Source organism: Acipenser ruthenus, chromosome 6, assembly GCF_902713425.1.
Source record: "Acipenser ruthenus chromosome 6, fAciRut3.2 maternal haplotype, whole genome shotgun sequence".
Lineage (NCBI taxonomy): Eukaryota > Metazoa > Chordata > Actinopteri > Acipenseriformes > Acipenseridae > Acipenser > Acipenser ruthenus.
The window spans coordinates 56,473,999-56,501,441 of NC_081194.1; the positions used below are offsets into that span (position 1 = coordinate 56,473,999).

The window sequence follows — 27,443 nt, forward strand, 5'->3', positions numbered from 1 at the left end:
ATACTACCTGCATGAATCACATACATTTTAACAAGTTAAAAATTCTTTTAATTGTGTTTTAAGCAGTGCTTAAACTATTTTCCAGCAAATGTGCCATGAAATGAAATGAAATGAAATGCTGAACAGTAGAGAAAGGATGCAAATATATTACATTTCCATTTTACACAAGACATTTCTTCAGCTTGTATATGCACTTACAAACTATGTTAAGCACAAACATTTCAGATCCACAGAGCAATACACATTATTGGCAGGTGTTCAGTGAATATAAACCAGTTGTTTTAGTAGCTATTGTACATAATGAGGGTTAAAGTTTTGTTTTTAAAGAACAGGTTTAATCTGGCTTTGTTTTAACACTGACACACAGAAACGGGAAACTTAGGTTCTATATTATCATACTCATAACCAGTACGACTGATACCAAAGTAGCTTTAGGTTTTATTTATACTTGTACTATGCTGTACTATGTAATTACTTTACTGTTACAAAAAAGAATCCTGATCAGAGAGAGAGAGAAAGAGAAAGAGGATATTGAATGATCGTTCGTGGTATATATAGTTTTTATTCACTGCAGGAGGATGTCGCAGTAAACCACAAGCCTCGACAGTTTATGGTTTATGTATGGACATCCTCATAAGGCAACTGTACATAACCGTACATTTTTTATATTAAATCAATTAATTCAGGGGTTCTTTTACCTGCCGGAACCTTACTTTCATTTTCAACAAACTATGCGCTGACGTGGAAATTGCCTTTAAGAAGTATTTAATAATATACAGATATTCAATAAATCCATTTTTTAACATAATGATTTCAAAACAAGAAAAGGTAGTTGTCCTTTTCTCTGTTTACAACTGTGTACCAATCAAGGGCAATTTTACTTTCACACTGAGTGTTTTAAAAGCCAATTGAAAGAATATTTTCCTCTCATCCAGGGTGCTGACATTTTTACTGCCGTTTTGGCGTACCAAGGCGTAGTGGTTAGCCATCATTGTTTTCTAACCTAATTTAGAGTTATTTATGGATTGACCGCTGTGACACTTTATTGAGCATTGAGGAGCTTACTGAAGGTTATAATATAGAAAGTATTATAAAATGTAATTTGTGCAGGAAAACACATTGAACAGGTTGTAGATCGTTTCCAGAGATGCTCCTCTATGAGCATTCTGGTGCTGTTGGCTCTTCTTTGCTCCTGTAAGAAGAGAAGAAAGATTGGTGTCAGTAATGAGATTATATGACAGTTAAACAATCATGCCTGGAGTAACTACGCCCCATTCATCTTGGCCCACACATGTCAATTGCTGAACCCTACAACCCCAGTACACATCCTTCAGCGTCAGCCGAGAGGGGAAACACGCACTCACTCGCTTATCTCCTCCCCAGGCTCTGCAGGGGCCGGCTCCTCCACAGTCTCCTCTATGGTTTTATTCTCAAGAGTATTCAGCTGCCTCTGGTTGAAGTACTCGCTGGTCTTCTCGAGTATCTCAATGCATGAATTGATCACCAGGGACAGCCACGCCAGTCCAAAGAAAATCCAAGCGGCTACAACCTCTCTGTAGCAAACCGGGTAGTTAATGTCAGGGTTGTTTCCTACAGAGGTGGGCATAGGGGAAGAAGGAAAGGTAGAAAAACTTTAACTGTAATATTTGAGATTCCTGAATGTGAAAATCACAGCATAACCTATAACAGAACATGGTCAGCTTTTGCAGGGTTGAGATGGGAGGTACAGAAACAGTAACAGACTAAATCTAACTTGTTTACCAAGCTTTTGTTGTGCTGTAAAATGGATGGCCATTTTTCTTTAAAGATTAAGTAGTATCTACTGTAAAAGAATTGCCCTCACCGTGGTTCGTTGCCCCTTTAAAAACACTGACCCAACACACACAAATGGATTTTTGAAAGCGCGGTTGCGCTATTTTTAATGAAAACACAAAAGCAAAATAAACAAAACAAACACCTAGCTCTTCTTTGAGCAATAACTAAAACACAAATCAGGTACCTAAACTAAAGACAGGACAGCTAAGCTGTTTACCTGTAACAAAATAAACAGCACACACAAAAAAGGCTTCACTCTACCCTTTTCCTTTCTTTTACGGCTGTACCCACACCAGCACAGTCAGGCTTCCACACACATCAGCCAGGAGCAGACTGACTGCTCTCCTTATAAACCCTGCACCTGGCTCTAATTTACAATCATAGCCAGGTGCAGGTGATAATTAACAATAAAACAATTAACAAAAAGCAATTAAACAAAACTAACCCAAAATGTGCCTATGCACATGTTTTCTGCAGGGAGGATATTAACCCCCTCCCTGCTGTGTTACACTACTTACTCTTAACCGTTCTTTAAAACAATCACCTGAAATTCATAAAGAATTCCCTAGGATTTTTTAATTCCTAAAAATTTCTTAAATGAGATGTGTATTTGCCGTGTTAACCTGAAGAAGAGGCTTTTGAGTTATTCAAAAGCTAGTGATTTTATATCATAATGAATCTAATAAACAGTATCAAATCTTCAATTCTTTTGTAACTAAGTAATGATTTATGAATTCAGTGCTGGTAATTCCTGCAGATTTCAAGACTCTTAAGCCTTTCTCACATTGGACACATGCCAAGTAATGCAGGACTCAGTCACTGGCCAGTCAGGAACCAGGAGTGAGTGTCTTTCATATGGAAACCGCAGTGGACGAAGAGTTAATTACTGCTACATTTGGTGGAACTCGTTGAGTGAATTAAATTGGCTCGCTTTGCTGACCATGGCTTTTGTCGACCTCCCAGGAAAATGAAAAGTTCAACAGAATGTCTTTTCCCTGCCTTTTCATTGGCTGAAAATGACAACCGTCTGGAAGTACTATCAGTATTAAAGCAGCTTCCTTCCTGTTCATTCACATACAATATTGTAGAAGCTTCTCCCTGAAAGGGTGGCAATCCTAATTACCTGCAACATAATCCCCAAAGCCAATGGTAGAGAGAGTGATAATGGTGAAGTATAAACCCTCATTATAGGTCCAGTTCTCGAAGGTGTGAAAGCCGTATGATGGGATGAAGATAAACAATGTCATGCCGATCAGGAAGGATATCCCAGTGATCAGAACTCGGGCAGTTTTCTGCAGAAATAGAACATAACATAATCAATCAATCAATCTTTATTTTATATAGCGCCTTTCATAGTGGACCATCATCACAAAGCACTTTACAAGATGCAGTAACAACAAGAAAATTCATAATACTTTAAATACAGAGAAACACATAATACAGTAAAAACAATGCATAATACATTAAATACAGTAAATAAATATTATGTTGCTATTCCTTGAAGGCAAATAAATTAGATAATGACATTTAATACATTTGCACCCATCACCTCACAGATATTTTTCTAACCACAGGCTGTACAGTCTGCTTCTGAGCTTCACACCATATACTTCACCATGTAATTCATTATAAAAATCATGGTGGAGCTGGTAGTGGTGTTTGATTAGAGTGTTACTATGTCTTAATGTAATCAATAACAGGCAAAACTTCATAAAACTGAAATCATCTTATTATTATTATTATTATTATTATTATTTATTTCTTAGCAGACGCCCTTATCCAGGGCGACTTACAATTGTTACAAAATATCACATTATTTTTACATACAATTACCCATTTATACAGTTGGGTTTTTACTGGAGCAATTTAGGTAAAGTATCTTGCTCAAGGGTACAGCAGCAGTGTCCTCTACCAGGGATTGAACCCACATCCCTCCGGTCAAGAGTCCAGAGCCCTAACCACTACTCCACACTGCTGCCCTTTAATGGTAACTTTAAGGATTGTCAACAATCACAGACATTTATCAATTTTAACTATAACATCAGCTTGCCAGCCTTTTGGGCATTTGTTTAAGACAACCCATACACCTCCTAGAGCGCTGAATGTTTAACGGCTGCTTCAAATCAGCTTGGGAGAGGGTTTTTTTGTCATTGCACAAGGCAACAGAGTGTTTTGGACAATTAATTGAGGTGCTAACTGCAAGTGCAGAGACGTGAATGAATGCAGTCTCAGGTACAGTCAGCAGCTGGATTATACTGTATTTCTAGGTTACTGTACTGGTTAATTGGACGTGTTAATACTATTTTAAATTGCAGTTTGCTATATTTACCCTGCGATTTATCTTTCTTCCGATGTAATCACTGATTCTCTGCTCAATGGAAAGCATGAACTTGCCAAATTTGTTAAGCACCACCACATTTAGAGGGATCCCGACCAGGGCAAAGAGCACACAGAACAGCTGACCATGGGTCGTGGTGGGGGTCATGTCCCCATATCCTTTAACAACAAGAAAAAAGAGATCAACTCAAGTCCATTGTGAAGACTCCACCAGTGATAGAAAAGAGGAGTATCTTGAACCAGTATCATTAAAGAGTGAGCAGCTTCATATGTTTTTTTTAGTTTTTTTATATACTGATTGAGGGGTTTTTATGGCAATTATTTAAATATATACTGTATTTTATAGTCCTTAAAGTACACACAGAAATTGGTAAACAAAACAAAAACTTTGTTAAAATGCTCCCTGGTCCTGGAATGATCTTCAGAAAGAGCTTAAACTCGTACCTTGGTATCTCTGCAACATTTCAAGCATTTATTTATATATTTTTTCAAGTAGCATATAATAGTTTTGCTTCTATAACATTTTAACTGGATGATGTCAGGGTGATATGGGATGTTGGTGTTTTTTGCCATCTTCTCTGCATAAGAGATTTTTAATCTTATGTGACTTCCTGGTGAAATAAAGGTCTAATAAAATAAAATAAAATATATAATTATTTTGGTAAGTCTGTGGTCAGTGTTCTTAGATTGAATGGGTTACCACCCAACTGGGATAGTTTGTTTTTTATTGTGTGTGAAAAAATAGCATTGTCTGGGTGGTGATGTTTTTTGGGTTTGTTTTGGTCCTGTGGGTGGGTTATTCAGGGTTTCTCTGGATCCGTGAATTAAAAGTTGGGCATCAACACATCTTAAACACGCTATATGCCGGTGCGCGACATACAAAAAATCTGGTTCTGAAAATGGAGCGATGCCACTACCGTCGACAATGCAACGATACAGTCCTGGATTCCGAGGCAACAGCTGCCAGTGCGCTGGATCAGCAACAGCAGCAGTGAGCAAAGCACAACAACAAAAATAATAATACAAAAACACAGTCCCAGCCCTGAGTGACTGGAGCGCAATGCGCTCTGGACCGGCAAGGTCTGCAGACTTCAGCTCCCTCTCACCATTAGCAGGGCAGGGGTGCAGCGTGTTGACTCCTGTACTGAGCTGTGGCAGGCGAGCAGGACAAGTGCCGGGTGCTGATCTCTTTTTACAAAAGATCTGATTTTTTATTAGATGAATCTCATTCTCGTCAAGACCAAGATTCGCTCACGTCTCTCAATAAGACATCTTTCTGTACTTCTGCCGATACACTTTTCAGGAGAGACTTTTCAATGGCTTGAAAGTACAAATCAGCGTTTAATAGAAACCCTGATTTATGAACAATCTTGCGATGTCACATTGGATGTATACTGATCAAAAATGTTAATAAATTGTGCTTGCAGAATGTAAACTAAGGTTTATTTAGTTTTACAAATACATATTACTTTTGAGTTGGGCTATTTTATGTTAACTTCTGTCTGATTTTTTTAAAAATTATTATTTATGTTTACTGACTTTCTTGAAATGTAACATTGTTGTTCTGTTGCGTCAAGCATGTGAAGAAAAAAAGTCATACTTTAAAATGGATAAATGGCTTTTCAAAATACTGTAAACAAGGCCGTAGCCAGCTATGAGGCACCCGAAGCATGGGATTCGGTTAAAATCATATCAATAATTATTTATGTAGGCCCTTATACACGTTGCTTTGCTGCAAAATAAAATGCATTTCATCCCACGTTGTGTCCATACATTAATTTCCACATCCCGCTGATATCTATAGCTTCTGCTCTCAAAATCTTTACTGTCTATTTACTTATGTCTAGTGATTGATGTGTTCCCTTTCAATTCGAAGACGACTACCAACCAGTACTTTTGGAATATGCCTGCCACAGGTCAGGTATTCACTGAGCATTTTATATAACAGCTGCGGATAGGCCCCTTCGTGGAGTGACGTCCTCAGTCCCGCCTGCCGAGGTATTAAATAGATCTCATTCTCTTTTGCCTCTCATAACCGGGTAAGTAAGGTGGGTATACACTAACCTCTTCCAGTTGTTAGATTGTCTCTTAATAAGCCCTTCTCCTCGAGTGTCTGTAATTCCCTTGCAATTGGTTTGCTGGAAGTCGGCTTGCCACTTCCCCGGAATCAGAATTCGGCAGCTGAAGCCTGAGCAAACTCCGCGCAACTGCGAGCCGTTTTAAAAAACAGCTTGCTGTTGAGTGTCTGTGCATGTGTATACTGCCTTATACTCCATTAGGCCTGGTATTATCTTGTCCTATTGTTGAGTAGACTCCACAGTCATTCGAACCACTCACCCAAAAAAGCAGTGTGTAGGTACAAAAAAAAAAGTCTCTTTCCTTTTTCTTGCTCTTTCTTTCTGTCTGCCTTTTTCTCTCCACATCTTTAGGCTGTGCCACCCCGCTGCAAGCTACACGCTGCACCGGTTGTGTACTGCACGCATTCCAGACTGCATCTGCGGCTTGCTCCACTCCGTTGTAAGCTTCATGCTACACCGGTTGTGTGACTGTGCAACTGTCTGTAGGCTACACTCCACACCATTGCAAGCTACGCGCTGTTCCTGGTTGTGTGACTGCAAACAGCCTAGACTAGCCCTTTGCGGTCCATTGTCGGACCTGGTCCGACATTGCAATTATTCCTATCAGGTCCATTGTCGGACCCTGTCCGACATCATTATAGAAACGCAAAAAACGGGTTTTAGTCGTTTTTTCTCCGGAAAAAGTCAAGAAAACCATTCAATGGCCGAGTGGGAACGACAGGAGCCGAGACAAGTCGAAAAAAAAAAAAAAAAAAGGTGTATCTTATGAATAGTCATACATGGCCCTGGTATCAGATAACGGGGCGGTCTTAAGTAAACAAGTTGGCTGCCTGTGAATCAGCGCACAGAGAACACGGACATTTGCAGAGCTTTTTTGAGATGTTATAGTAATAAAATAATGACTTGGATCGCATTATTGAGGAGTTTGGTGATAAAACGAGTGATCAGGAGATGATTGATCGGTATGTACGACTATTATTATTATTATTATTATTATTATTATTATTATTTATTTCTTATATAGGTGAAAGTGATAGCGAACAAAGGGGTGGGGTGGGGCTGGAGACGCCTAGTGAGTGCTTTGTTGATATGCAGGGCCATTTAAACCCGTTTGACTGTGAAAAAAAATACTTTTAAACAGCGCGTCTAAAATTAACTGTGCGTGTGAAAATAAATTAGTCCTGGCGTGCCTGACGCGCATTTAATAAATGGACCGCAAAGGGCTAGACATACAGCTCAGTACCCTTGGTGCTTGAAGCCCTCGGTGCTTGGTGCTCGGTGCTTTGGTGCCCCAGTGTCTTGGCCTCAACGCCCTCGGTACTTCTGTGACTCAGAGCCTTGGTGCCTCGGTGCTTCGGTGCCTCGGTGACCTACAGCGTTGACGCCTTGGTGCTTTGGCACCCTCAGCAATCAAGAACTGTCCTGCATCAGTGGCCTCTGTACAGCCATTCAACTGGGGTCCTTGAAGTTGTACGCTCACACCACCAACACTAATTGGTGGTAGCGAGGCGTCCCACGTATGCTGTCTGCTCACACTCCCTTGTGACAACTTTGGTATACTTTTCCCAAAAGTATTGGTTGGTGGTCGAATTGAAAGGGAACGATGGTTTGGTGGTAGTTCCCTAAAAGAGAAAACGACCACCAAACCTTGCAAAGTCGCATCAAAAGAGAATGAGATCTCCGAGGAGTGACTATTTAATACCTCGGCAGGCGGGACCGAGGACGTCACTCCATGGAGGGGCCTATCCGCAGCTGTTATATAAAATGCTCAGTGAATACCTGACCTGTGGCAGGCATATTCCAAAAGTACTGGTTGGTAGTCGTCTTCGAATTGAAAGGGAACACATCAATCACTAGACATAAGTAAATAAACAGTAACGATTTTGAGAGCAGAAGCTATAGATATCAGTGGGATGTGGAAATTAATGTATGGACACAACGTTATTTTGCAGCAAAGCAACGTGTATAAGGGCCTAAATAAATAATTATTGATATGATTTTAACCGAATCCCATAAATCGTTTAATATGCTATTGTCTGTATTTCAATTTAATATTGCTGTTTAAAATATATCTAGAGTTTCTGGTGTTTTTTTTTTGGTTTTTTTTCTGACGACTATACCTGCCTTTAATTATGAATATGTTTTATGTCGACGAGACGAATTAACTGAGACTTCTTTCTACGCCAGCGAATAACGTGCAGAATGGAGGCGGCGGAATAAAATGAATTGCTCTGCTGTTAGAATGCAAACACATCATTAATCATACCAATCTTTATTCATTTTCTTTGACGAGTTCAGCGAGGGTGAAATCTATGTTTTATGAAACAGTTAGTGTTGTAGCTAAAACCTCCAAGCAGCGAGGGCAACGCGATCATCAACCCGCTTAAGCTTGTTTTATTGCTGAAACGTTACGTACGGTATGCAAGCACTCTTGTCTTCTCGGTATTTGGATAATGACAAGTTTAATAGATTAGGATTTAAAACCAAGTATAGTGTCTACACCAAATATTCTGGCATTGCTACATTTCTTATGTACTTTTATATTAAATTGAATGTTGCAAAGAAAAAGCAACCTATTTGCACTTTAAAAAACCACACAGCTCCTGCAAATTTAGAACCACAGTTACTCAAAATTCTACAATAGTATCTAAATTTTGACAAGAAAAATATGCCTCATAATGTGTAACAGTTATTTAATTACTATTTGTTTCATAAGAAAGCTGTTTCAGTTAATGGCAGCATTGAAGGCGATGCTTGGTATTGCATCAAAGGGGGCTGTGACGGGGTACTGCCCCGTCTTTATGATCAATGTTGGGACTGGCAGGGAGGGGGTTAAAACTCCTCCCTGCCAGAAAAACATGTGAGAATGTGGCTGGAGCCCTAATTGACTAATCAGTAATTATTGAATAATTGGGCTCCAGCCACAGGGGATAAAAGCCAGGGGAGAGGCCCTGGCTAGGAGAGAGAGTTGGAGAGAGTTGTAGAGGAGAGTTCCAGAGGAGAGTTCCAGAGGAGAGTTCCAGAGGAGAGTTCCAGAGGAGAGTTCCAGAGGAGAAGGTGTGTTTGGTTTGTGCTGTGATTTTTTGTTCCAGTGAAGGCAACGCCCAGCCTGGAAACCTTTATTTTTGTAAGTTTTTGTTTTGTGTGTTTATTTTATGTTTAAATCTTTTTGTTTGGCCCTCGTGCTGATTTATTTTGTATTTTTGTTTATTAAAAACTTTATTTTTGAACTTTCAACTGTCTCTGAGTCTCAAACCTCGGTCCATCCTGTCACATTTGGTGTCAGAAACGGGAGAGCGCCACCTGGAGGCTCAGAGCAGTAATTTATTTTTTTTTTTGAAAATGGGGAAGAGCAGACAGCGGCAAAGGCAGGAGAAGCAGCAGCCGAAGAAATGTAGGCTGCTGCAACAACAGCCACCCCAGCTGGAGGACCCAGCCAGTCTTTTCCCCTGGTGCTCTTGGTGCGGGAAGGTGGATCACCGGTGGAGGTCCTGTCCAGATGGGCTACCAGCTGACTGGTGTGGGTACTGTGAAGTGGATGGCCACAACTGGGCAGGATGCCCCCACAATCGGGACCAGGAGCAGCTGCAAACCCCGTCCTCGGCAGCCACCCCACCACTTCCTACATCACCGCCTTCACCACCATCCCAGGAAATATGGGACTGGTTGATGCACCCTGAGGCGGACCTCTTCCACGACCTCCCCATAGTTATCAACACGCTGTGGCGTAGAGATGGGGGGAGGTGGGAAAAGTGGGAGGAACAGCATCACCCGACGTCCTTCGCAGAGCTGGCCCAGATGGTCGTTAATTACCTGGCGGTAGATATGGGAGACGCCCCAATCATTCCAATAAAGAAGGTGGAGCTGTCGTCCCGAGAGCCAGAGAGGGGTGAGCCATCGTCCCGAGAGCCAGAGAGGGGTGAGCTGTCGTCCCGAGAGCCAGAGAGGGGTGAGCTGTCGTCCCGAGAGCCAGAGAGGGGTGAGCTGTCGTCCCGAGAGCCAGAGAGGGGTGAGCTGTCGTCCCGAGAGCCAGAGAGGGGTGAGCTGTCGTCCCGAGAGCCAGAGAGGGGTGAGCTGTCGTCCCGAGAGCCAGAGAGGGGTGAGCTGTCGTCCCGAGAGCCAGAGAGGGGTGAGCTGTCGTCCCGAGAGCCAGAGAGGGGTGAGCTGTCGTCCCGAGAGCCAGAGAGGGGTGAGCTGTCGTCCCGAGAGCCAGAGAGGGGTGAGCCGCTGTCCCGAGAGCCAGAAGGGGAGGAGCCGCCGTCCCGAGAGCCAGAAGGGGAGGAGCTGCCGTCCCGAGAGCCAGAATGGGGGCCGCTGCCGTCGCCCAGGGAGGGGGAGCCGTCGCCCAGAGAGGGGGAGCCCGAACGTCCACAGCCCGAGAGGGAGGAGCCCGAACGTCCACGGCCCGAGCGGGAGGAGTCGGTGCGTCCACGGCCCGAGCGGGAGGAGTCGGTGCGTCCACGGCCCGAGCGGGAGGAGTCGGTGCGTCCACGGCCCGAGCGGGAGGAGTCGGTGCGTCCACGGCCCGAGCGGGAGGAGTCGGTGCGTCCACGGCCCGAGAAGGGGAAGCCCACAGGCCCAGGGCTGAAGGGACCCACAGGGGAACAGTCGGAGCTGTCTATCCCTCCACCGCCAGCAGAGGGGCAACAGTCGGAGCTGTCTATCCCTCCACCGCCAGCAGATGGGGAACAACCGGAGCTGTTTCTCCCTCCACCGCCAGCAGAGGGAGACGAGCTGCTGTTTCCGCCTCCGCCAGCAGAGGGAGACGAGCTGCTGTTTCCGCCTCCGCCAGCAGAGGGAGACGAGTTGCTGTTCCCGCCTCCGCCAGCAGAGGGAGACGAGTTGCTGTTCCCGCCTCCGCCAGCAGAGGGAGACGAGTTGCTGTTCCCGCCTCCGCCAGCAGAGGGAGACGAGTTGCTGTTCCCGCCTCCGCCAGCAGAGGGAGACGAGTTGCTGTTCCCGCCTCCGCCAGCAGAGGGAGACGAGTTGCTGTTCCCGCCTCCGCCAGCAGAGGGAGACGAGTTGCTGTTCCCGCCTTCGCCAGCAGAGGGAGACGAGTTGCTGTTGTTTCCGCCTCCGCCAGCAGAGGGAGACGAGCTGTTGTTCCCGCCTCCGCCACTAGAGGGAGAGGGGCCGCCGTTCCCGCCAGCAGAGGGAGCCGGGCCGCCGTTCCCGTCTCCGCCAGCAGAGGGAGCCGGGCCGCCGTTCCCGTCTCCGCCAGCAGAGGGAGCCGGGCCGCCGTTCCCGTCTCCGCCAGCAGAGGGAGCCGGGCCGCCGTTCCCGTCTCCGCCAGCAGAGGGAGCCGGGCCGCCGTTCCCGTCTCCGCCACCAGAGGGAGCCGGGCCGCCGTTCCCGTCTCCGCCTCCCGAGGGTCCGCTGCTGCTGCCGTCGCCTCCCGAGGGTCCGCTGCTGCTGCCGTCGCCTCCCGAGGGTCCGCTGCTGCTGCCGTCGCCTCCCGAGGGTCCGCTGCTGCTGCCGTCGCCTCCCGAGGGTCCGCTGCTGCTGCCGTCGCCTCACGAGGGTCCGCTGTTGCTGCCGTCGCCTGGGGTTGCCAGGGATCCTGCTTCGCCTGGGGTCGCTACACTATGGCCGGAGCCCCACGGAGGGGAGTTGCTGGCCATGAAGAGGGGGAGGGAGGTCAGGAGACCAGCTCCCCCAGCTGCACTTTCGCGGCAAGATAGTGTGTGGCCGGAGCCCCGGAAGAGGGAGCTGCTGGCCACGAAGAATTGGGTGGTGCCAGACGTCCCACCATGGCCACCCCCATGGACACTGTTCTTCCCCCTCTTCCGGGACTGAGACTGAGGGGGGAGGTGGCCATTTAGGCCATGTTGTGCTTGGCACAAGGGGGGGGATATGTGACGGGGTACTGCCCCGTCTTTATGATCAATGTTGGGACTGGCAGGGAGGGGGTTAAAACTCCTCCCTGCCAGAAAAACATGTGAGAATGTGGCTGGAGCCCTAATTGACTAATCAGTAATTATTGAATAATTGGGCTCCAGCCACAGGGGATAAAAGCCAGGGGAGAGGCCCTGGCTAGGAGAGAGAGTTGGAGAGAGTTGTAGAGGAGAGTTCCAGAGGAGAAGGTGTGTTTGGTTTGTGCTGTGATTTTTTGTTCCAGTGAAGGCAACGCCCAGCCTGGAAACCTTTATTTTTGTAAGTTTTTGTTTTGTGTGTTTATTTTATGTTTAAATCTTTTTGTTTGGCCCTTGTGCTGATTTATTTTGTATTTTTGTTTATTAAAAACTTTATTTTTGAACTTTCAACTGTCTCTGAGTCTCAAACCTCGGTCCATCCTGTCACAGGGGCTATAATATATATATTAATTTATAAACACACCCGTAATAAAAGAAAACAGATAAAGGGGGAAATTGCAGATTACATACATATCTTATAATGATACCGTATATAATGTGGTTAAAGCTGTTTGTTGTGTTGCTTAGTAATACATATTGTAGTAGCACAATATGTGATTGTATAGAAATTGTTTTTTGAAAAACTTTACTCACGGACCACAGGTTGGGAACCACTGGCCTAAGACACTTTACATGCGTTATGTATGTCTATGTCAGGCAACTAGAACTGAAGAGCAGTCCCTGTATTTTTAACCCTTCATAATCGCTCCTGAAACAGACTTGAAATGTGTTTTGAAGTGCAAGCTAGCACGACTACCAGTGTTAAGAAGTGATCCTCTTCCTACTTACCCAAGGTTGTGACAACAGTAGCACTAAACACAGCCGAGTTGCTGAATCGCCAGAAGCCATTGAGCGTTCGGTTTCCTTTAAAGGTGAACCCATTCTTGTATGCCCAAATTATTTTCTGGAGGCAGAGAAACAAAGAGAACAAGAGTTGTACAGCAGTACAGTACAATTCTTTTACTTTCACTGTCCCTGTATTCAAAATGGTTTTTGGTACTGCGTATCTTGCATATCACCATGCTTACAGAATGCTTTACCAGATGATGTAGGATAAAGATGAAGCTCTTTCCTTTCTAAGGATGTTAGCTGCCAGAGTAATTAATTATCGCAGCTGCTGCCGTTTCTACCACATGTTTTCATCTGTGTTTATTGTGTAAGTTGTGTTAGGTTTGTGCAAGGAATTGTTTGTATCTGATAAAGACAGGGCAAAACATTTTTAAAATTATTTTATAATACACTGACTGGCCCCAAAGAGCAAAGCAATGAATGTTAACAAATCTAAAAATCCCCCTGTGTACCATAAATAACTTAACTGAATCAATGTATCCCCTTCTTGGTCTTAATCAAGGCATTTTATTATGATACAACCTGGAGGACTCTGGATCTCTACAACCAGATTTGTGAAGCCCTGCTGGCTTCCGAAAGAAAGCCACAAAAACACTACATAGTTGTCTGTCCCCCTTTTTAAAGAATAACATAACTTGGCAACCCAAGTACCTTTGGAAGTAAAACTGCCCTTCTTAACTTTTTCTTTACTTTAGAAATATGCACTATGAGGTACTAATAAAGATTGGCATAGAAACTGTTGGTTAGCAACAACAGGGGAGAGGGAAATAAGCCAACACAGAGTAATGCGCTCAGCCCTTTGGTGGATGAGTATCAAAGCGATATCCTTGTGTCAGTAATTGTTGGCTCAAAAGCAACTTCTGTAATATTGCTGTTCGGTTGTCTTTAGGAAAGGCAGCTAGCTGACCATAATGTTATCTTTATCTTTTCAGATTCAACTCTTTCCGTCTTACCTGGGCAAAGTTTTCCACTGCATGCTGGTCGATGCAGCTGAATTTTTGCAGTAATTCTTCCTTCTTTATATAAAAAATATGGGAGTTTTCCTCCAGTTGATTCCCTTCCAGGTACCAGAAAATAGCACCCCCAGCAAGAACATACACCACATAGATTAAACTGAGGATCACGGTGGTGTGGATCTGAAACCACACAGACACCATGTTCCCGATGAGCTGAGGAAGGTGTTGGATATGAGAGGGACTGAGACAAGCAGAACGTTGATTTATTTTGTACAGCAGTCAAATCGCTTCCCATCACTCAAAGAAAAACCTTTTCTTCAACTTAACTTTCATGCAAATAGATTGGGAGCTACCCAAAGGTCAAAGTAGAAAGGCAAATATGATGTATTCATGTAGCACCACAAAAACAGACCAGGATGAAATATGCGTCTTGTGAGTTCATAAAAGTTTATTCTCTTATTGGTGCAAAATACTTTAAAAACACAAAATTGGTTTAAATGATCAAATGGAATCCAACTATTTAAGGAATAGATACAGGCAATATATAAATCTTTGACATTACAGTTTGTATCCAGTTATGTAAATCATGCAAAGTCAAATTTATTTCAAATGACACTTAGGGGTAGGTTTACTAACAACCAGTTGCAAACGAGTTGGAAGTGAAATATACTAAACAAACGCAGTGCTATTTGCGACTTTTTAGGGAATGCTTTGCGGCAGCAGTTTTTCTTTGCGGTTCAAATGTGGGCTGCCAAGTTAATAATAATAATAAGAATAAGAATAAGAATAATAATAATAATAATAATAATAATAATAAATGATACAATAATTTAGTTTCAATTTAAAATAATCTTTTATTCTCATTACACCAATGTGTGTGTAGCGTTCCTGGTTCCCACCGGCAGGCGCATCACACTGGGCGAGGCAATCCACAAACAGGCGGAGGGAGGGCGGGCACGAACCCGAGACCTCTCGCACTGAAGCATAGCGCCGATACCGCTGTACAAAAGAGCCGGCTCCGTTGCAAGGAGCATATATCGGGCTTATGTCTCTGTGTGTGATTACGTCACTTACCAGCCCTACTGCTGCCTTCCCGTGCACGCTACATGTGCAATGCAGCAGCATGATTTATTTTGTGTTACTGTATCGGTAGCCTACATTTAAAAAACATTGAGCACTATAAATGTATGTGTGTGCGATTTTTAAGTATTAATATAGATCAAATGAAGATGGAACAGAATGCAATGTACAGATGACGCTTACATTTAACAAAAACAACGTTATTTTGATTCTTACACCCTTGCATGTATAGACGTCATCCTTCGGGCACCCTCTGCTGCAGCAAACCACAACTCAACTCCTGTTAATTATCTGAACAATGTATCATGACTCTCGCAATGTATAATGTTAGCGATCCAGCTAAGAAGACTCAACAAATATTTAAATGAGTATATTGTGGCTATCTTCGTTAGCATATTTTCTCTTAGTACATACGACAACATTTTTACTTTGTTAAGTGTAGCAACAAGTGTTTGTGCTGTGACAGGAACCATCTTAGTACACCTGCCCCTTAACTAAATGATTTAGCGAAAAGGCTAAAACCTGTTCCATTTCCACATCGAACAAGCTGAACGTATCACCTCACGAAATTCCACCTTAACTCAAGGATGGTAAATATTCAGTTTCAAAATAAATGATGTTAATTTGTTAAGTGTGCTCATAGAATGATGTTTTCACTTATGAGTTGTAATGAATACATTTGTACTGTGGCCTAAGTTTTGAGATGCAGACGTGTGTTTTTTTATAGAAACATTTCCATACTAACTTTTGTGTTGTACTTGATAACATTCATTTAAAAATCCAATTGATGTCTATGATTAATGTGTTTTCTGACTAATTTGAATTAATTAATTAATATGTTTCAACATTAACTAAATCGAGTAACTAATCAAATTGATAAATGTTGTTACATAATTTGTGACAGGATGGACCGAGGTTTGAGACTCAGAGACAGTATAAGTTCAAAAATAAAGTTTTTAATAAACAAAAATACAAAATAAATCAGCACGAGGGCCAAACAAAAAGATTTCAAACACAAAATACACACAAAGCAAAAAACAAAACTTACAAAAAATAAAGATTTCCAGGCTGGGCGTTGCCTTCACTGGAACAAAAAAATCACAGCACAAACAAAACACACCTTCTCCTCTGGAACTCTCCTCTACAACTCTCTCCCCCTCTCCTAGCCAGGGCCTCTCCCCTGGCTTTTATCCCCTGTGGCTCACATGTTTTCCTGGCAGGGAGGAATTTTAACCCCCTCCCTGCCAGTCCCAACATTGATCATAAAGACGGGGCAGTACCCCGTCACATATCCCCCCCCTTGTGCCAAGCACAACATGGCCTAAATGGCCACCTCCCCCCTCAGTCTCAGTCCCGGAAGAGGGGGAAGCACAGTGTCCATGGGGGTGGCCATGGTGGGACGTCCGGCACCGCCCAATTCTTCGTGGTCAGCAGCTCCCTCTTCCGGGGCTCCGGCCACACACCATCTTGCCGCGAAAGTGCAGCTGGGGGAGCTGGTCTCCTGACCTCCCTCCCCCTCTTCATGGTCAGCAACTCCCCTCCGTGGGGCTCCGGCCACAGTGTAGCGACCCCAGGCGAAGCAGGATCCCCGAAGACCCCAAGCGACGGCAGCGGCAGCGGACCCTCGGGAGGCGACGGCAGCAGCAGCGGACCCTCAGGAGGCGACGGCAGCAGCAGCGGACCCTCGGGAGGCGACGGCAGCAGCAGCGGACCCTCGGGAGGCGACGGCAGCAGCAGCGGACCCTCGGGAGGCGACGGCAGCAGCAGCGGACCCTCGGGAGGCGACGGCAGCAGCAGCGGACCCTCGGGAGGCGACGGCAGCAGCAGCGGACCCTCGGGAGGCGGAGACGGGAACGGCGGCCCGGCTCCCTCTGGTGGCGGAGGCGGGAACGGCGGCCCGGCTCCCTCTGGTGGCGGAGGCGGGAACGGCGGCCCGGCTCCCTCTGGTGGCGGAGGCGGGAACGGCGGCCCGGCTCCCTCTGGTGGCGGAGGCGGGAACGGCGGCCCGGCTCCCTCTGCTGGCGGAGGCGGGAACGGCGGCCCGGCTCCCTCTGCTGGCGGAGGCGGGAACGGCGGCCCGGCTCCCTCTGCTGGCGGAGGCGGGAACGGCGGCCCGGCTCCCTCTGCTGGCGGAGGCGGGAACGGCGGCCCGTCTCCCTCTGCTGGCGGAGGCGGGAACGGCGGCCCCTCTCCCTCTGCTGGCGGAGGCGGGAACGGCAACTCGTCTCCCTCTAGTGGCGGAGGCGGAAACGGCAACTCGTCTCCCTCTGCTGGCGGAGGCAGGAACGGCAACTCGTCTCCCTCTGCTGGCGGAGGCGGGAACGGCAACTCGTCTCCCTCTGCTGGCGGAGGCGGGAACGGCAACTCGTCTCCCTCTGCTGGCGGAGGCGGGAACGGCAACTCTTCTCCCTCTGCTGGCGGAGGCGGGAACGGCAACTCGTCTCCCTCTGCTGGCGGAGGCGGGAACGGCAACTCGTCTCCCTCTGCTGGCGGAGGCGGGAACGGCAACTCGTCTCCCTCTGGTGGCGGAGGCGGGAACGGCAACTCGTCTCCCTCTGCTGGCGGAGGCGGGAACGGCAACTCGTCTCCCTCTGCTGGCGGAGGCGGGAACGGCAGCTCGTCTCCCTCTGCTGGCGGAGGCGGGAACGGCAGCTCGTCTCCCTCTGCTGGCGGAGGCGGGAACGGCAGCTCGTCTCCCTCTGCTGGCGGAGGCGGGAACGGCAACTCGTCTCCCTCTGCTGGCGGAGGCGGGAACGGCAACTCGTCTCCCTCTGCTGGCGGAGGCGGGAACGGCAGCTCGTCTCCCTCTGCTGGCGGAGGCGGGAACGGCAGCTCGTCTCCCTCTGCTGGCGGAGGCGGGAACTGCAGCTCGTCTCCCTTTGCTGGCGGAGGCGGGAACAGCAGCTCGTCTCCCTCTGCTGGCAGAGGCGGGAACAGCAGCTCGTCTCCCTCTGCTGGCGGAGGCGGAAACAGCAGCTCGTCTCCCTCTGCTGGCGGAGGCGGAAACAGCAGCTCGTCTCCCTCTGCGGGCGGAGGCGGAAACAGCAGCTCGTCTCCCTCTACTGGCGGACCCTCGGGAGGCGACTCCTCCCCTTCTGGCTCTCGGGACGACAGCTCCTCCCCTTCTGGCTCTCGGGACGACAGCTCCTTCCCTTCTGGCTCTCGGGACGACGGCTCCTTCCCTTCTGGCTCTCGGGACGACGGCTCCTCCCCTTCTGGCTCTCGGGACAGCGGCTCCTCCCCTTCTGGCTCTCGGGACGGCAGCTCCTCCCCTTCTGGCTCTCGGGACGGCGGCAGCAGGGGAACCAGCAGGCATGCTCCTTCTGCTGGTGACGGTGATGGAGGCAAAACCAGCAGGAACTCTCCCTCTGCTGGTGGACACCTGGACCGTGGACGTTGGGCCTTCCCCCTCTTGGGCTCTGGACGCACCGACTCCCCCCTCTTGGGCTCTGGACGCACCGACTCCCCCCTCTTGGGCGCAGGACGTTCGGGCTCCTCCCACTCAGGCGCAGGACGTTCGGGCTCCTCCCACTCAGGTGCAGGACGTTCGGGCTCCTCCCACTCAGGCGCAGGACGTTCGGGCTCCTCCCACTCCAGGTCTGTGTCCGGTAACACCTCTGGGCAGTGGTGCTCCTCATGCCCGTACTGCATGCACTGGGTGCACCACTCCTCTTCCTCCCATGTCTTCCTTCCTCTCTGCCTCCTTCTCCCCTCTGTTTGCGTGGGGCAGATGGCCACTGTGTGCCCATATGCCCCACAGCCAGTGCACAACTCTGCCGCGAGACTTTTTAAAAACAACTCCCCGTCGTCATCCGCCTCCTCCTGGGCCAGGGCGTAGGGGCGTCCTGCCCAGTTGTGGCCATAAACTTCACCGCGCCCACACCAGTCCGCTGGTAGCACTTCTGGGCAGGATCTCCATCGATGGTCCAGCATCCCGCACAATGAGCACCAGGGGAAAAGACTGGCTGGGTCCTCCAGCTGGGGTGGCTGTTGTTGCAGCAGCCTACATTTCTTCGGCTGCTGCATCTCCTGCCTTTGCCGCTGTCTGCTCTTCTTCCCCATTTTCCAAAAAAAAAAAAAAAAACTTACAAAAAATAAAGATTTCCAGGCTGGGCGTTGCCTTCACTGGAACAAAAAAATCACAGCACAAACAAAACACACCTTCTCCTCTGGAACTCTCCTCTACAACTCTCTCCCCCTCTCCTAGCCAGGGCCTCTCCCCTGGCTTTTATCCCCTGTGGCTGGAGCCCAATTATTCAATAATTGCCGATTAGTCAATTAGGGCTCCAGCCACATTCTCACATGTTTTCCTGGCAGGGAGGAATTTTAACCCCCTCCCTGCCAGTCCCAACATTGATCATAAAGACGGGGCAGTACCCCGTCACATAATTGATTTATTAAAATGTTTGGATATACTGTTACTTGCACCAGGGCCCAGTAAATCCTAGTGTCGGCACTGACCAGGACCAGACGACAGAGCTGGAAACAGAGGTTATTTATTTCTTTATTTTATTTAATTTAACCTTTACATACAAGTTATTCAAACTACAAGAAATAATTTAGGAGCACCAGCCAAAGCAAAAACATGTCTCAGCTACATCAATGCACATGTTTTTGTTTGAACTCCTTTAAAGGTATCAAGACAGCATGTTTCAGTTTCTCCTGAAGTTTACTCCAAGACCATGGAGCAAGAAAACGGAATGTTTTTTTTCCACATTCCGTATGAACTTCTGAGACAGTCTGAGATCTAAGATTATAAGTACTACTAGAGGTAGTTAGCAATTTAGTAAGACAATGTGGGATTTTACCAAGGATAGCCTTAGCCTTATAAACAGGGGTTCACATAACTGGTACGCAAGTAAGCATGTGCACCAATAAAAACGAATGCAGACTTCCATATTGTTTTTAACACACAAATGCGTACCGTCAGCACATTTTTAACAGGCAAGCATTTTTCTTATAGGCAGCGAGGGTGATCACGCTAACAAGGTGAAGCACATTATCTGGCTGTGACCCATACCTGCCTAACCTCCCGATTTTTTACTGAGTCGCAAGGTCTTTGGGATTTGTCAACAATCTCCAGGTAACTGAGCTTATTATTGCTGACCATAATTAAATACCAGTCCCTGTATTTCACTTCAGGTCGGAGGGTTCCAATTCAATAAAAATCCCTGCTAGCACTATCATTGGCTGCTTCAAGGTTTTATAAAAAAAAAATGGAGAGCACTAGGTGGAATCACTCTAGTTCATAATCATAACATCAATTATTTTCTTTTAGTGGGGACTTGAAACAACCAATGATAGCAGCAGTGTGGAGTAGTGGTTAGGGCTCTGGACTCTTGACCAGAGGGTCGTGGGTTCAATCCCAGGTGGGGGACACTGCTGCTGTACCCTTGAGCAAGGTACTTTACCAAGATTGCTCCAGTAAAAACCCAACTGTATAAATGGGTAATTGTATGTAAAAATAATGTGATATCTTGTAACAATTGTAAGTCGCCCTGGATAAGGGCGTCTACTAAGAAAGAAATAAATAATAATAAAATAGTAATAGCAGTGTAACAGGGCGAGCAGCCCTGTACATTGTTTTGTGTTATTTTTAGAACGAGGGTTCATCCTCCGCCCCTGTGCAAAGTATTGTTTTTGTTTTATTATGATTTATTGTATTTATGACGGCGAGCGCCGTATGTTTGTTATTGTTTCGTTTATTTTTAAAACGTGTCCTGGCAGAGGCGAGATCGGTGCTCGTCCTCTGCCAGGAGTAATAATTAATAAACTCGTGCAGAAGGTGAACCATCTCCCGAATTAATTACGGGATTAATTTTGTTGCTAATTGGGAGATGGTTCACCTTAATAAAAGCCTGCAGCTCTCCAGTTCAGGGTGGGTGTCAGAAGGAGAGAGTGTGTGAGAGTAGACGGAGTTATTTAAAAACGAAACTAAATCATAGCATACAGGAACAGTGACAGCGACTGCCCAGCCTGACCTGTATGGTTTATTTATTTTGGATTTTGTGTTCGTGATTTGTTTTTGTTTAACCTTTTATTTTGCTCTGTGAGCGAGTGTTTTCTGTTTGAAATATTTATTTTATTTTTTTGGATTCATTAAATAAAACGGCGCCCGCGCCACTGCACAATACCTTTTTGTTGTTGTGGTCCCTTCTTCTGCCGTGACGTCAGACCCTCAGCCGTTCCTGTCACACGTGGTGTCCTGCGTGGGATTGCAGCGCCTCCAGGACGCAGGCAGAAGAGGGTACTGCAGGTTTTTTCGTTTTTTTTCGTTTTTGTGTGTGGAGAAAAGGAGAGTGAAGAGGAGGATGGGAGGAAGGAAGATGGGAGGAAAGAGGTTGGAGGAAGCTTCGTGGTGCCTGCACTTCACAGAAGTGAGGCACTACCAGAGGGAAAGTGCTCCACAGAGGCCACCTCTCCAGAGAAGGATGGAAAGGTATGAGAGCTGGCTGAGGGACCCCAGCGCCCCGCTGTGGTTAAAAACAGAGGGGAGACATCTGCTGGGGGACAGCAACCTGGATATCCTCTTGGACTTTGTTAGGCTGGAGCCAGAAGTTCAGAAAAAAGCCATCACCAGAGGATATCCAGGGCTCATAGAGGCCTTGGAGAGGATGACCCAGATGGTCGACTGGGTCTACCAGGAGCGAGAGGGGAGAGAGCGGAAGGTGAGGAGAAGGAGGCAGAGAGGGAACACGGACCTGGAGTGGGAGGAGCCCGAACGTCCTGCGCCTAAAAGGGAGGAGCCCGAACGTCCTGCGCCTAAAAGGGAGGAGCCCGAACGTCCTGCGCCTAAAAGGGAGGAGCCCGAACATCCTGCGCCTAAAAGGGAGGAGCCCGAACGTCCACGTCCCGAGAGGGGGGAGTCGGTGCGTCCACGTCCCGAGAGGGGGGAGTCGGTGCGTCCACGTCCCGAGAGGGGGGAGTCGGTGCGTCCACGGCCCAAGAAGGGGAAGGCCGAAGGTCCACAGCCCAGGTACCTGCCAGCAGAGGGGGAATACCTGCTGGTGCCGCCTCCATCTCCATGGGAGGACTGTGAGTCGCTCCCACCTCCGCCAGCAGAGGGAGAATACCTGCTGGTGCTACCTCCGTCTCCGTGGGAGGACTGTGAGCCGCTCCCACCTCCACCAGCAGAGGGAGCATACCTGCTGGTTCCACCTCCACCGCCGTGGGAGGACTGTGAGTCGCTCCCACCTCCGCCAGCAGAGGGAGCATACCTGCTGGTGCCATCTCCACCGCCCTGGGAGGAATGTGAGTCGCTCCCACCTCCGCCAGCAGAGGGAGCATTCCTGCTGGTTCCACCTCCACCGCCGTGGGAGGACTGTGAGTCGCTCCCACCTCCGCCAGCAGAGGGAGCATGCCTGCTGGTTCCACCTCCGTCTCCATGGGAGGACTGTGTGTCGCTCCCACCGCCAGCAGAGGGAGCATTCCTGCTGGTTCCACCTCCACCGTCGTGGGAGGACGACGTGTCGCTCCCACCACCAGCAGAGGGAGCATACCTGCTGGTGCCACCTCCGTCTCCGTGGGAGGACGACATGTTGCTCCCACCACCACCACCAGCAGAGGGAGCATGCCTGCTGGTTCCGCTTCCACCACAACCAGCAGAGGGAACATGCCTGCTGGTTTCCCTGTCGCTGCCAGAGGGGGAGGAGCCGCCTTCGCTGCCAGAAGGGGAGGAGCCGCCTTCGCTGCCAGAAGGGGAGGAGCCGCCTTCGCTGCCAGAAGGGGAGGAGCCGCCTTCGCTGCCAGAAGGGGAGGAGCCGCCTTCGCAGCCTGAAGGGGAGGAAGCCCTGCCGCCTTCGCAGCCTGAAGGGGAGGAAGCCCTGCCGCCTTCGCAGCCTGAAGGGGAGGAAGCCCTGCCGCCTTCGCAGCCTGAAGGGGAGGAAGCCCTGCCGCCTTCGCAGCCTGAAGGGGAGGAAGCCCTGCCGCCTTCGCAGCCTGAAGGGGAGGAAGCCCTGCCGCCTTCGCAGCCTGAAGGGGAGGAAGCCCTGCCGCCTTGGCCGCCTGAAGGGGAGGAAGCCCTGCCGCCTTGGCCGCCTGAAGGGGAGGAAGCCCTGCCACCTTGGCCGCCTGAAGGGGAGGAAGCCCTGCCGCCTGGGCCGCCAGAAGGGGAGGAAGCCCTGCCGCCTTGGCCGCCAGAAGGGGAGAAGCCTTGGCCGCCAGAGGAGGAGGAGCCCCTGCCACCTTTACTGTCAAGAGGAGAGGAGCAGGAGCTACCTCTACCTCCACCACCACCACCACCATTGGGAGAAGTGGAGCTCCTGCTGCCGCCTTCATGGCCAGGGGCTCCCCTCCCGCCGTCAGCATCGCCTTGGGTCGCCTGTGTCTCCCTTGCGTCTCCTAGGGTTGCTGCCGGTCCTGCGTTGCCTCCCGAGGGTCCGCTGCCATTGCCTCCCGAGGGTCCGCTGCCGTCGCCTCCCGAGGGTCCGCTGCCGCTGCCGTCGCCTCCCGAGGGTCCGCTGCCGCTGCCGTCGCCTCCCGAGGGTCCGCTGCCGCTGCCGTCGCCTCCCGAGGGTCCGCTGCCGCTGCCGTCGCCTCCCGAGGGTCCGCTGCCGTCGCCTGGGGTCGCCAGGGATCCTGCTTCACCTGGGGTCCCTACACTGTGGTCGGAGCCCCATGGAGGGGAGCTGCCGGCCATCAAGAAAGGGGGGGAGGTCAGGAGACCAGCTCCCCCAGCCGCACTTTCGCGGCCAGAGGTCATGTGGTCGGAGCCCCACGGAGGGGAGCTGCCGGCCATCAAGAAAGGGGGGGAGGTCAGGAGACCAGCTCCCCCAGCCGCACTTTCGCGGCAGGATATTGTGTGGTCGGAGCCCCACGGAGGGGAACTGCCGGCTATGAAGAAGGGGGGGGAGGTCAGGAGACCAGCTCCCCCAGCCGCACTTTCGCGGCAGGAGAGAGTGTGGAGGGAGCCCCAGAAGAGGGAGCTGCCGGCCACGAAGAATTGGGGGGTGCCGGAGATTCCACCATGGCCACCCCCCAGAAGCAACTCTCTTCCCCCTCGTCCGGGACTTTGAGACTGAGGGGGGAGGTGGCCGTTGGGGCCATGTGTGCGTTGCACAAGGGGGGGGATATGTAACAGGGCGAGCAGCCCTGTACATTGTTTTGTGTTATTTTTAGAACGAGGGTTCATCCTCCGCCCCTGTGCAAAGTATTGTTTTTGTTTTATTATGATTTATTGTATTTATGACGGCGAGCGCCGTATGTTTGTTATTGTTTCGTTTATTTTTAAAACGTGTCCTGGCAGAGGCGAGATCGGTGCTCGTCCTCTGCCAGGAGTAATAATTAATAAACTCGTGCAGAAGGTGAACCATCTCCCGAATTAATTACGGGATTAATTTTGTTGCTAATTGGGAGATGGTTCACCTTAATAAAAGCCTGCAGCTCTCCAGTTCAGGGTGGGTGTCAGAAGGAGAGAGTGTGTGAGAGTAGACGGAGTTATTTAAAAACGAAACTAAATCATAGCATACAGGAACAGTGACAGCGACTGCCCAGCCTGACCTGTATGGTTTATTTATTTTGGATTTTGTGTTCGTGATTTGTTTTTGTTTAACCTTTTATTTTGCTCTGTGAGCGAGTGTTTTCTGTTTGAAATATTTATTTTATTTTTTTGGATTCATTAAATAAAACGGCGCCCGCGCCACTGCACAATACCTTTTTGTTGTTGTGGTCCCTTCTTCTGCCGTGACGTCAGACCCTCAGCCATTCCTGCCACAAGCAGGGATCTCGATTTTGCTGTCCATTCAGAGAAGAGGGATGTTATGAGGAGTGGTGTTGTGGAAGCTTGCTGATGCTTTGCTGAGCGCGGATGAGAGGAGGTGTCGATGCTTGAGAGCCATTACATTTAAAGGTGAGTTTAAAAAAATACATCTCCTTACATTTCACTTAAAATAATATTTTTTTCCCCTCAGTTATATCCTTCTATAAATACAGTTGTGCCGTCAAGCTAACATCTTCAACAACACTAATAAAGTTTTTTGTTTTTTGCTTTTGAATCCCCAGGGCTGGAATTCGGTGGTAGACTATTGAAATGAATAGAGAATGGCTGTTGATTTGTTACACATTATAATAACCAGCAATCCTACTTAAACATTCATAAACTATTGTTGTTGTCTCTGACACTGCCATTAAGCAGTGCTGCATGTGAGCGTGGGTTTTCACATGTCAACATTTTAATCAGCCTAACGCCTTTCTGCCGTGATGCATATTCATATGTGTAAGATGACTACTGAAACCTTTGATCCTGAACCCTGCATCCTTGACAGGGGTGCAAATCATTTTGAAAATCGGTACTAAACTGCTTTGAAAGTTTAGCACCAGAAAGCCTATTGATGCTAAATTATTAAATACCACCCTAATCAAGCCCCCCTTACAACTTCTCACACAACACAAACCTTCTCTCCTGTGTATGTGGATGAGTGTGGATGGGTCATTTGAGTAGTCCAGACCCAATAAGAAACTATCATCATCTATGGTTGCTAACGAAAAAAATATATATAATAACAATAAATTAAACATGTCTACTGTCGCCAGAATTGAATGTCGCTTGAGCAATATGAGGTACCCTGGCACTAGAATCTAGCACCAAATTTGCCCCCCTGATCCTTGATATCCCCATCAGAGGAGCTAGACAGCGACTTGAATAATGACCCCTAATTTTGGTGAGTACCAAACCATTTCTGCTGGTCCTAATGATAAAAGTTATGTCAACCCCTGCTTATAAACAATTATGTACCAGTGTTTCAATCTTTGCTAAGATAAAGAAATCAGACCAGCCAATCTATATAATCACAATGATAAACAGAATAACCCAGGTTGCTTGTAGAGTTCAATGCAGAATGGTACAAGGATCCAGTTTTCTTAAGACCTTGATAGTAGATACTGTATAAATAATGACATCACCGTCAATCACTGACAAAAATGTACTCAAGATCAGATGTTTTCTAGTTTGTTCTGAAAAATTGGATTTATGTCTCTAAAGTGGAGACAGACTTAGGATAAAGGGAAGGGAGACACTTATCCACACAGAGAGTGGTGAGGGTATGGAATGGGTTATCTAGTCCTGTTGTTGAGGCAGAATGACTCGGATCCTTTAAGAACTGACTTGACAGTTTTGAGTTCAATCAGCTACTATTAACCCAATAAGCTTACTTGGGCTGAATGACTTCTTTTGGTCTCCTCTCATTTGTAAATTTGATTATGTGCTTTTGTTATTTTGAAGGAACCAGTTCTTTTTTTCATTAGTTTTAACCTTCACCTCTTGGTTAGTTCCATTCCAATAAGTACATCCCAGATATAAAGCACATTACAAACTTTGGGGTTCAAATAAATAGTGAAACCATGCCTTGTTGTTCTCTGATGACAGACCATAGTCTACAGTACTACTACCATGGGATTTGATCTCAGTAGCTACAGTAAGGAAGTTTCACTTCAGTGTCTCAGTACAAACAATAACTAATCTGCTGTATGTCAGAGCTCAACAAGTGCCTGGTGCTAGGTTTATTTTAGGGGTACTTTTGTAGTGTGCAAACTGTTAACAACCAGCTTTACTAACATGTTAACAAATGCTGTTTTTTGGGGGGGGGGGGGGTAAAATGGTTAGTTATTATATAGTAGCCAATTTATAAATGTAAAAGCCAGCTAAAACTGTTCAGAAAATGTCAGCTAGCTAAATTATAAGATGTATGGATTTAAAAACATAAGAAACTTTCTACAACCTACCCTCATAGTTAATGCTGGGGTTAGTCCGGTTGCTCTTTTATGGACCCTATGAATGTCCTTTTGTAATACAGAGACCAAAACTGAACACTGGATTGTCTCATCATAACATCCCTTGATTTTTAACACAGTTGCTATATAACCAAGCATTCTGTTGTTTTTCAATTTTCTTTATTGCTTTCCCGTGCTGCCTGTTCTACTGCAACTCCAAGGTATTTTCGTAGCAGGCTTGTTCTAGGCCTACATATCTATTAAATATATTTATACCACAAGCGTGGGTGTATCTAGCGTAGGATACATTTTATTATCCAACTTCAGTGGGATAACAACAGAGAGGCTGCAAATTGACAGCCCATAAACAGGGTTTGAAGTTAATCGGCGTCACAGCATAGTCTATTTAAGATGAAAGTAAAGATGTACAAATGTGAATGCTATTTATTTAAAAAATATACATGCAGTATGAACACAGGAGGATCATCCAATATCCTACATATATTTATTTATTAACAAAATCTGATAATTTTGTGGAACAAGTGTGATTTCTGTTTTACACTGGTGGCTGTGAATTTGTTGAAAATTTAAAGTAAGACAAATGTCCTCAGTTTCTATTTTAGGTGATAGATTTTCTTAAAATGTGTTTATGGTTGAGTTTTCTAATCCAATTTCACAATGAAACTGAATAGTATTATAATACAGTATAA

General features: G+C 47.4%; 1 protein-coding gene across 1 annotated transcript; it reads right to left on the reverse strand.

Annotated features, from left to right (window-relative positions):
* Nucleotides 1–515: 515 nt before the first annotated feature.
* LOC117411216 (potassium channel subfamily K member 17-like) lies at nt 516–26,751 on the reverse strand. Its single transcript, XM_059025958.1, has 7 exons — nt 26,746–26,751; nt 13,945–14,160; nt 12,932–13,046; nt 4,145–4,311; nt 2,939–3,107; nt 1,365–1,590; nt 516–1,192 (listed from the first exon to the last, which is right to left on the reverse strand). The coding sequence occupies exons 1-7, from the start codon at nt 26,749–26,751 to the stop codon at nt 1,156–1,158; spliced, it is 936 nt and encodes a 311-aa protein (XP_058881941.1). The 3' UTR covers nt 516–1,155.
* Between the last annotated feature and the right edge of the window lie 692 nt (nt 26,752–27,443).

Excerpts from the sequence above, each read along its gene's own strand:
- LOC117411216 (XM_059025958.1), bottom strand. Across the intron at positions 4,312-12,931 it reads TACTGTTGTCACAACCTTGG|GATATGGGGACATGACCCCC; the intron begins GTAAGTAGGAAG and ends TTGTTGTTAAAG. Across the intron at positions 1,591-2,938 it reads CTTTGGGGATTATGTTGCAG|GAAACAACCCTGACATTAAC; the intron begins GTAATTAGGATT and ends CCACCTCTGTAG.